The sequence below is a fragment of the Ipomoea triloba genome, chromosome 14, assembly GCF_003576645.1.
Source record: "Ipomoea triloba cultivar NCNSP0323 chromosome 14, ASM357664v1".
Classification (NCBI taxonomy): domain Eukaryota; kingdom Viridiplantae; phylum Streptophyta; class Magnoliopsida; order Solanales; family Convolvulaceae; genus Ipomoea; species Ipomoea triloba.
The window spans coordinates 12,370,905-12,382,917 of NC_044929.1; the positions used below are offsets into that span (position 1 = coordinate 12,370,905).

Genomic DNA, 12,013 nt, shown 5'->3' on the forward strand with positions numbered 1-12,013 from the left:
TAGAATATCGGACGTGACCCTCCGAGCCTCTGTCTAGCTAACACATCGTTGGCTTCGTTGGATCTTAGTGTATGCCATTGGAAAATCTTCATGAAGGTTTGAATTAAATATTTAAATATAATTATTTGACTTTCATAGAATAAAATACCGAATATAACTAGACTCATGAGTAAGCAGCAACAAAAATGTCAAAATACAGAATATGAACAAAATCCTTCATTAGAAACTAATGGTAAACATCACCAATATTATTGCTACATGATCTGATTTTTACTTTTTTTTTTATCAAAAGTTTTTTCACCATCTAACCCTCTTTTTACGGCAAATTATACCGTGCACCACGTACGTAAACGACATCGTTTTGAGCATTGTAAACTAACCATTCGTTTTTTGGAAATCACGTTTCCCGTTTCGGTCGATCTCTGTATTTATGTTAATATTCTGTGTATTTCAGGCAATCATTCTGTGTATTCTAGGCAACCGTTCTGTGTATTCATGTTAGTAACGCATGTTGTGATGTGTATGTGCATTCGAATGTTTAGAAGGATGAGTTTTGTGTATTTTGTGTCAATATCTTGTGTATTCATGTTATTAACACAGGTTGTGATGTGTTTGTGCATTCGAATGTTAGGAGGATGAGTTCTGTGTATTTTGTGTCAATATTCTGTGTATTTTGGGCAAACATTCTGTGTATTCTAGGCGAACGTTCTGTGTATTCTAGATAATGATTATGTGTATTATAGATAATGAATTCCCTTGAGTCATTCGCGTCCGCGTCCAATAACATCGAAACGACGTCGTTTACGTACGTGGTGCACATTGCTATGTACACCGTGGTGTAGGGTATAACGATTGTGTTTTTACTCATTGGGCCGGTTACCATAAATTTCCTGCCTACCTCACATCTTGCATTAAAAAAAGAATTAATGCTTAATAAAATATAAATCACACACTAACGCATTAGATTGTGAAAATATTTTATCTCGATAACATGATCTAAAATCCCCAAATATCTATATTTAAAAAAAAAAAAATTAAGAGTAAAGATCTCGAACGATGTATTCTAGGGATTTCTAGCTATGTAATAAATAGAAAAGCATGCATGTTTGTTGATTAACATACTCTTTCTTACATAAAAAGATTTTCTTTACTACACAATATGGTACACCCACGTACAAAGGAGTATTATTTGAATATACATACATATATATATATATACACACACACACCAGCATTTATTCAGTAATTATGATCGTATTTAGTCTCCTTCAATTTATTACAATCATAATATAATCTCCTTAGCTTATTGGTTGATTAGTTGTTAATTAGATTTAGGGCATGGAGATCATCATAGTACTTGTAAATCCATCCTTCAATTATATCAAGTGATGTGTTGCGTTGTTTCATCAACCATTCCGGATCTGTTTTCTTAGCTGTAAACAAATCTAGAGCATGCGATCCTGAAAATCATTATAAAAAAATAAATAAACCAAATCAATTAGCATGTGAAACTTATAAAAAAAATTTAAAAATTGAGTGTTCAATTGACACCTTATCAATGCGCCACAAAACGCACTATTAGATACGCATAAACGAACAACACAATGTTCAGAAACACACCATTAGGTGTGCTGAGGTATGGTGCATTTTTTTTTGTGGTGCGTTGGTGTGCGTTTCCTAACGCAATTGATGTATTTTTACATACTTAATAGTGTCCAGCTGCACGTTAAGGCTTGGTTGCACTAGACACACATATGTTTCTAAATTAAAAAAAAAATGTTGAATGTACCGTTTTTGGTAACAACGGCAATTATGCTGTCCGATATGTTTTCCAGTATCCTATAAAATTAGAAGCAATAAATCACAATAAGAAATGGTTTTGGTCTTTTGGTTAAAATAATGAGTCGAATAATATATTGATAAAACAAATACATCACACTGATACATGAAATTTCTTACTTTACCGTTAAAAATAACTTTTTATAATTATCAGGTTAAAACTCATCGAAATAATTAGTAATATATGCCACAATATATGTATAAAACGACATAGAGATCGAGAGCAAGGAATTTAGTAATATGTACCCTCCAGCACTCCACGGATCCCTCAAACCATTAGTGAATACGATGTTGCTTCCAAACCTTTTCAGCACTAATTTTATGTCCTGTAATGTTATTACAATGAATATTATTACCATCATTAAACTTTGTTTATTTATTTTTACATTTAAAGAAAAAAAAAAAACAAAACAAAAAAAAAGACATACATAGCCTCCAAAATAGGTTGTGACCCAATGAGGTCTGGGTGGAACACCGTATGCACTCTTACATTGCTCGATGTAGCTTTCAATGTCAAATGAACTTGGAGGGAACATGGTGTCATTACCAGTGCTAATAGTGAACACAAGATCACTGCAAGTCTATTTCACAAATTATTTAATAATCTCTAGTTAATAAATATGCATTTACTTATATTTAATATCGGTTGATGATTAGTATTACTAATTACTTTTCATCACTGTTGTAAAAATCAGCCTAGATGCTAGGCGCCCTTAGGCCGAGGCCAATTACCCCCTAAATGGACGGCCGCCTAGGCGTCTAACTTGACCGACTCGGCTAAGTTAACAGCAGACTAGGCCGAGTAGCCAAGTTAATTTGGTCGAGCCGGTCTTGTTAATTTTTATTTAATTATATATATTGACTTACACCCACACACGTGCACTATTTTTTTTAATAGTCAGCCGTCTAGGCTCTAGGCGCTCCTCTATCGTCCGGCTAGCACCTAGCGTCTACTTCAACTATGCTTTTGATGGGTGTTACGTTCAATAATAATGAGATCAGAATAGATTTTTTGAATTGTAAAAATGAGTGGAAAAATATTTTGTACCAGAATTCCTAGCAAGGTTTCTACTGCCAACCGTGAATCAAATAATAAAATTGATTGTATTAAGGTTATAATTAAATACTTATGTGAGCACATACCTGCCAACTCCAACTTAAAAGTGAATTGCTATCGGTCAGCCTACTTGCATTTATATAACAAGAGCTATTGCCTGCAATGGCAACTAGACCGGCAAATATTCGATCCAATATGTCCGTTTCATTTCGAGCTTCATCGATGCCACGGCATATCATATCAACGGGATAGATTGGTGGAATGTCAAATTTTGCATTTTGTACGTATATGGTCACTAGGTATGATGTGAGATCCGATACATCACTTAGATTTCTGAAACAAATATATAAAAATTAGTGTATGTGTGTGTATATATATATATATATATATATATATATATATATATACTAATTTTATACGCGTATTGCGCGAATGGGTTAATGCTCAATGTTTATATTTAAATAAATATTTGAAAGTATATCACTGCAAGATTATATATGAGAAGTTTATACATGAGTAATTGAATGTCGAATTTTTTTATTTAAAACTTAACTCAAAGTATATGAATCCAAGATAATATAGAAAATTCATTATAATTATTACTAAAATAAATTTTTGCAACATTGTAAAATCGATAGTCTAAATATTTGGTCTAAAAATGATAGTCTAAATAAATACTACTTTTAAGTAACATTGTCATTGTATTCATCTTTACTATTTGTTCTCTTCCTTTTTTGTTGGTAGTGTGTTATTTGCAATTCGGTTATTGTTGGTAACATAGATGACAACGTCATACAATGAGATTATGATATAGGAGTTATGGAGTTTCCTTTAGGTGTTCTGCTTGGGGTTCATTTGGTTCAACCATTATTGTTGAATGAGTTATTGTGGATAAAGAAATCCCTAGTTTATGAAAAAAGATTAAATAAATTAATAAAAATTTGAAAATTTAAAATATTATGTATTCCGGAGATATTAAAAAGTAGTTTCTCGCTTCGATTTGCTGGGTAATGGGTTATTTGAGTACTTTCATTGTCAACAAATCCCCAAAGTAAATATGATTGGTTTCAAACTATTCTTATTTATTTTTTTCATGGTATTAAAGAAATACATATGTATCATTTTTTGGTGTAACTACTAATTTATTTAATTCAATAAGAGTAAAATAGAGTGATTCCGCTTCAATTTGTTGGGTTATTTGAGTACTCTCTTTGTCAACCAATTCAATACCCAAGTAGTTAATATAATTAGCTTCAAATTATTTTAATTTTTTTTATAGTATTAATAAAATACTTGGTAAATAAATATATAACATTATTTTGTACTATAACTTTGTTATTTAATTACAAGATATTGTAAAAATAAGATAATGGACAATATAATGAATATCAATTGATAAATTTGAATGTAAATAATCTTTGCATGAGAGAAAATAAAGACACTATAACTAATGAAATTATTTCTCTTATTTAATTTAATTTTTTGATAATGAATAATTTTTTCAAATAAATGTATTGTAGACACATAATTCTAAATTAAAGAAATACATATGTATCATTTTTTGTTGTAGATACTAATTTATTTAATTTAATACCAGTAAAATAGAGTAAGAAACTTAATTATGTCAAATTTGATTGAGATGGGGTTCGAACCTAACACCTTTCTTATAGAAATTAATGGGTGAGTTAAAAGTTAACGGAATATTAACGGAAAAGAGAATATTTAACGGAAAACTTAACGGATAATCATAAAAGTAAGGTTAAATAAGGTAATCTCTATTAATAATATTAATCTGAATTATCTTAACCATCTATTTTATTAAATAATTCATTTGAACCATCTATTTGATTAAATAATTTGACCGCCATTTTTTCTACCCATTTTAGGCCTAACTGTCTTTGGCTCTTATTAGTATAGTAGATATATATATATATATATATCGCACTTGCAAAATGTAAAAGTACAGTGCATTATTGCACTTAGAGTTTCGATTTTAGAGTTTATGACTTAGTTTGTGGTTTAGTGGTTTACTTTTTACAGCTTAGAGTCTAGCATTTATGGTTTAGATATGAAATTTAGCTTTTTTTTTTAAAAAATGTCACTGCATTTTTTAAAAAAATTTGATAAGATCCATCCGATTTTTACCGATGTAAGGCTAAGATTGGTTTTTAGTCTTTTCTGGGGGGTGTGTTCTAATGGGATCATCAACCTCTATATATATATATATATATATATATATCAAAGTGAGAACTTGTGGACAAATCCAAACCATTGATCTAGTAGATCTAACGGTTGAAAATAAAGAAAACTTTATAATATTTATGAAAATGACTCCGCTCATTTTAAAATTTTGTAATATTTATGAAAATAACCCTGCTCTTTTTTTAGTTGATTTCTATCCATCAGACCTTGCAGATTAATGGTTTGAATTTGTCGATAAGTTCTTTCCTGATGAGTGGTTCTCATATGATTATGATTTTATATATATAAGACATGCAATTTCTTGTCTAGGTGAATAACTAATACATATTAAAATTAAACAATAATTACTCTTACCCGCAGCTTTTGAATTTTTGACTAAGGATTGAGAGACCATTGGGTTGGGAAGCGACTTTAGCTATTTTGTCCCACGATGCCTTTATAGTTTCATAGCAACTTCGACTAGATTCCTGTAACATTATTCATATTTAATTTCATTTAATTTAATTTATCTGCTAATAAATAAAGTTCTTGAAATAAAGATTTTTTTTTTGAATACTAGTAACTCTATTACAATGCAGTATCTGTTCATAACTACTTTCTCAACCTATTGAAACCACCTCCCGTATAAAGGGAAGGGTTTGATGCCACAGGACTACAAGTTCTTGAAATAAAGATTTAATTGCAAACATATTCATTAATCTACACATTAGTTACATACCCTGTAATCCCGGGAGACAATTTGAAAGAATCCATCCGGCGGAACCATTTCGTCCAAGTAAAGAATAGGAGCCGACGATGCCAAGGCCCCAACAGCCACATGTGGATACTTTAACCGAAACCATGCAGCCAACACTGAAATTAATTTATTATTTTTGAAAAAAATAATTAAATTAGTTTTTACACAAAATATTGAATATATTGTTGAATTCACGTTTAATTAATGCATATAAAAAATTATGATGACTTAATCCACAAGGTATGACATTTAATACAAAAAAGGGGTGGCAAATGGCAATTCTAGTGACAGTAGAAAATGAATAGAGTAATAATGATATTTGCACTAAAAGTTGTATCATTTAACATTGGATGTGATAAGTTCATAATCTTTTACCTTCATTAGTTACCTTAGTTAATTAACCATTTCAATTGATTATATAAAATTATGTCACGTGGTATGAAATGATGTAAATTTAATTTGGTGCAAATGACATTACTATCATATGAGATTTTTTTATGATGCCATTAATATTATATTGGATACAATGTATATTATGTTATATGTAAATCCCATATAATTATTTTATAATGTCATACGTAAAAATGATATAAACTTATCTATTTTATCATTCAAGCTAGCCAAGCAGTTGTACCCCCCTCCCCCCCCCCCCTCCACACACACACACACACACAAATTAACTAGTGAGACAACTTGTTCTCATAAGACTGTGAGACCTAACGTGAATCCACACAAACTATTCCAGTGTAGATTGTGTACATTCATGTTGGGTCTTATAGTTTCACTGAGAGAGGTAGTCTCATTTGATCATTACTCTATATAGGCTATCATGAAAATATATATATATATATATATATATATATATATATATATATATATATAGCCACACATTAGGGTTCAGGTGAGGGTTTTAGTATAAAAAAAAAACATGAGCCAATTTTACAATTATTACAATATTTATAAAACTAACATTGTCATTTTTTTCTCTTATTTTTCATCAACCTTCAACTATTGATATACCTAAATAGATGAATTAAATTAGTCATATTTTAGTTGTGAGCTTGTTCACATCCGAGTATGTATATATATATATATATATATATATATATATATATATATATATTTATTTATTTATTTATTTATTTATTTATTTTGTGCGCGCGTGCGTGGGGAAAGTATAAAGCTATGGTTTTTATGATTTGGTTTAATTTGTATTGTACCACTACACTGCATTGAAAAATTTCTTTGGGGCATGGAAAGTACAAGGTTGTGGTTTTTATGATATGGTTTAATTTATATGGTACCACTACACTACATTGTAAAAATTCTTTGGGGCATGGAAAGTACAAGGCAGTGGTTTTTATGATATGGTTTAATTTGTATGGTACCACTGCACTACATTGTAAAAATTCTTTGGGGCATGGAAAGTACAAGGCTATGCTTTTTATGATATGGTTTAATTTGTATGGTACCATTGCACTACATTGTAAAATTTCTTAGATCAGATTTTTTGTATACTATCAGTAATGGTGTCAATAGTATATGATATAATCAAGTATATCATACATAATTATACTTGATACATACGATTGACATCAATGTTAATTGACAAAATAGAACAATTCTTTATTATATTATATATGTGTGCAAGTAGTGTAAATTAAAATCATACTCCCTCCATATGAGGCTCCAATAACGATAATTGGAGAATACGGTGCAGACAACTTGTGTTTGAGGTATAATAGTATCTCCGCATAATCTGCTAGTGCTTGTGCTATGTTAAAATAGCCTCGCAGAGTGTTATTGTTGAGGACTTCTCTTTGTGATACAAATGGAACTGATTTTCCATAGAATCGATGCTGAAAATAAGAAGTTCTCAATTAAACACTTAAATAATAATTAACCATTATGTTATCTTGGCGCATTAACATTATAGTCTTGACTCTTGAATATATAAAGGGTGAGGTAGGGTGGGGGAGGGAGGCAACTGCCCCCACTGTCCTCGTACTGGCTCCGCCCATGGTGACATCATATAAATAACAACCTTTAGGAAAATAAGACTATAATAATAACTGTATAATTTATTATTGCTTGGGAGTGACTAGTTTGACTTTCTAGTTGGTCAATTATGAACAACTTAGACTGATTTATATCCTTGTGTTCATCATTTGACGGCTAGAATCACAAAGTGAGCTTCGCTCACACAGAGCGCACCTTTAGATAGCGCTATTGTGGTCTTTTCCGTAAATAGAAGCAAAATTTATTCAACCCACAAAATAATTGACTATAGTTATATATATATAGGCGCTTACCTCTAGATATACTACCAAAGCTTTGAAACGAGGAGCACTCTCATGGATAAAGCCAAAAAGGGTTATATCATCTTCAAGCACGTCTTCTCCACCAAGATATACAAAAATTGGATCGTTGCCTCCTCCCCAGTATTTGGAGTTGATGAGATATCTTTGTGGGAAAGTGACAAAGCTTTGAGGTTGGTAGTTGAAATGGTCCAATGTTTGGTTATAGTAAAAGGTTTCCAGAGAGCTCAAAATGGAATCCTCTTCTGCTAGGCTTCTTCTCAGATTTCCCAGGCCATGAACGGTGAGTGGTGTTGCTTTTGCAGTAACTGGGAAGGCTGCAAGTAAGAGGAGACCAAGAACACATAGTAAAAGTTTGTGCATATCCATAGAGATTAGAGAATTCTCTTTTTCAATAAAAAGTTTGATTGGAAGAGTGAATTATAAGTTGATAACATCAATATATATAGAGTTTTTATGGTATCGTAATACATGGTGTTTTATTTTTAAATAATTAATATTTTTTAAGTATAGTCGTACCTTTCACTTATGTAGAAAAATGAGAAGTTAATTTAAGAGGGATAGCAAGAGGTAAAAAATTTTCTATGTGAAATAAAAGAGTTAATTCCATTTTTGGTCCTAGATCTATATAAAAATAATTAAAATGTCTTTAGATTTAACGTCATTTTAACGGTTTTGTTGATGAAGGACAAAAAATGACCATGACACAATAATACTATGACCAAATGTGGATGTTCTGATAAAAAAAGAACTAAAAGTAGACTGTCACCTATAAATCTAGAACAAAAAATGGAATTAAATTTGAAAATTAAAAAAGAAGAAAGAAACTAACCCAAAGTCTAGAGTTGCTGCATCTAGAGTTAACAATCCCAAAGATCTCAAAATTGGTATTTGCAGTGACTCTAGAAGAAATTGTACTTCAACTAATAATATAATTTACTAAGAAGTGTTTAATATATTGTAATTTTAAATAATTTGTATTGAACTTTTAATATAAAAAAATTTCTTTTAATTAACTAATTGCCCATCTTAAATATCAATTCATATTTTAATTGCAAATATCTATATTCATAACTTTTTCATATCAAATTAACATAATTATTAAATAACAAAACTATATAAATGAATAAAGCTCATGGCCATGTTTGGTAAATAATTAGCATATCAGCCAATTTTGGCTTATTTGATCACTATTAATTGTTTGATTTGGTTAAAATTTCAATATAAGTGTTTGGTTAATAAGTTTTTTGTAACAACCAACATGGTTGGCGTAATGGTTCAGCACCTTGTTTCTTAAGCATGAGGTTGGGGGTTTGATCCCCATGCTCAGGTTAATAGAGCAAACCATTTGACCTTTGGCTAGGGGACACCTTGGGAATAACCCAAAAAAAAAAAATTTGTAACTCCAAAATTCAAAATTCAAATAGCTAACAGCTAATTTACCAAATACCGTCTAACCCAATCAGCTACGTCTTTTTATATATGAAAAAAATCTAATATTTCAAATTGTTAGTCCGTCGCACGGGTATCATACTAATTCTATGAAAAAAATCTAATATTTCAAATTGTTAGTTCGTCGCACGGGTATCATACTAATTCCTTTAATATGAATTCAGAGATCAAAATAGAGTACTGGCTTTTAATCTATTCAATATATTAAGAGGTGATGTTAGAATCCACTTATTAATACACTAAAATTTTGTTTGTTTATATTTATGTCAAGTTTCGATAATATGATATTAAATTTGGTCTTTTAGGCTTCCACAGTTTCACCTAATGGGTGTTATCCAACTGATCAAAACTCAAGTAAAAAATAATGAACAGAATTATATATATATATATATATATATATATATATATATATATATATAATGATGGATTTAATAGATCCGGGGTAGTCTGAATTATTAAACCCGATAATAATAGGAGTGCTACCGAAGGATGATTCGATAGGGAAACTGATGAACGAATGTTGCGGAGACAATTCTTATTAAATATAGTGTGTAGGAATATTACAAGAAGTGTTTGTATTAGGATAATTAGGATAACATGTCTTGTCAAGACAATAATGAGCTATTTTATACTACAAAGCTCTCTAACCGCCCTCCTAGAAAGGAGGGGACGGTTATAACTGCCGTGGACCGCGTCCGCGCGCGAGGCCGAGGTCGCCTCTGAGGTTGCCCATGATGAGGTCGCCCGTGACGAGGTCTCCCACTATGAGGTCGCCTGTGACGAGGTCGCCCCTAACTCGGGTCACCCTCCGTGTTGCTCCACGGGTCGCCTTCCTCCTCTCTGGATCGGAGTCCATCTCTAATATATCCATCAATATATATAAAAGCACCGAGTGTAATACATCGCAAATTATATCGTGTACCGTGGTCCACAATGCATTGTGGACCACGCATCAAAATGACGTCGTTTTGATTAATGAAAACAGACGGATGAATTCGCGCCACTCATTTTCAGTTCATATACACTACAGTTACATTTCAACACAACTTCAGTTACATTTCAACAGAACTGCAGTTACATTTCAACACAACTACAGTTACATTTTGATATAACTACAGTTTCATTTTGATATAACTACAGTTTAATTCGATAATATAAAAACACAAATGTGAAACTGTTATTCAGTATCAGTTCATATACACTACAGTTACATTTCAACACAACTACAGTTACATTTCGATATAACTACAGTTTCATTCGATAATATAAAACACAAATGTGAAACTGTTATTCAGTATCAGTTCATATACACTAATACACTGCAGTTACATTTCAATACAACTAAAGTTACATTTTAATATAATTACAGTTTCATTCGATAATATCAAAACAAATGTAAGGCACTATCTTTTGAGATGAACTGTAGTGTCAATTACGGGCTCTGTCTCCCACTTATTGAAACGACGTCGTTTTGGGACCACGGTCCACAATGCATTATGAATCGCGGTCCACGATATAAGGACGGGTAATACATTGGGTAAAAACTAAAAAATATTGTGTGGACTAGGTCAAACATTTATCCAACAGAAACTACAAAGTCCACTATACAGAATTAAATAAACGTTCATGAAAGTGATTTTGTTGCTGAAGAAATTCTTTCTATATTAAAACGTTCATGACTAATTAAATTTATAAAATTAGAGTATGAAACGTTCAATTATTACAGACCAATTCTGCCCAATCCCGTATGATTTCACATTTTTAGTTTTTAATTTTACTTATTAAAACCATTGTATTACACACATTTCTCTATCACTTTTAATTTACTCCGTATTTATTTATTTATGGGTAAATGTCAACTTAAGCTAATTCTAGCGTTCTTCCAAAAACAAAAACAAAAGTCAATTTTGGCATTGCTTATTTTACTTTTGGAAAATGACATTAGAAATAATGAAATTATATATATATAACTAACAGCGAAGAAGCAATTCCTGACCTGACTCTGATATTAATTAAGATAAAGTGTTTACCACTCATGCCAAAAGGTATAATTAATAGTGAAGACGCAACTTATTTCCTTATTTATAGATTGCCATCACATTGTTTGAGACATGCTGGGTACTAGACTTGACTCTTAAGGGCTTTACCGGACTCTGTCCAACAATCCCCAGCCACTGAGTACTAGACATAACCCTTTTATCGGCCTTGCCCAATAAGAGCGATGCGACATTTTCTTATTGATTTTATCCTCTAATATTCACCCCTTAGGCCTTTAATAATACTTGATTGTTTGAGTAGTTCTTTTTGTATTTAATTGAAATGGATATTTTTTAATGCATGTGGGATTGACCAATTCACATTTAGCCAATGAATTTAAAGAGATTATAGTCAACATTAGGAGGTAAAATT

The 12,013-nt window shown here is 31.1% G+C and overlaps 1 protein-coding gene across 1 annotated transcript; it reads right to left on the reverse strand.

The window, feature by feature from the left end:
• Positions 1-1,314: 1,314 nt before the first annotated feature.
• LOC116003950 (lysosomal Pro-X carboxypeptidase-like) lies at positions 1,315-8,521 on the reverse strand. The gene is made up of 9 exons (XM_031243893.1): positions 8,147-8,521; positions 7,507-7,693; positions 5,817-5,950; positions 5,453-5,565; positions 2,983-3,229; positions 2,268-2,420; positions 2,086-2,165; positions 1,790-1,839; positions 1,315-1,460 (listed from the first exon to the last, which is right to left on the reverse strand). Exons 1-9 carry the CDS (start codon positions 8,519-8,521, stop codon positions 1,315-1,317), a joined length of 1,485 nt encoding a protein of 494 aa, XP_031099753.1.
• Positions 8,522-12,013: the final 3,492 nt, after the last annotated feature.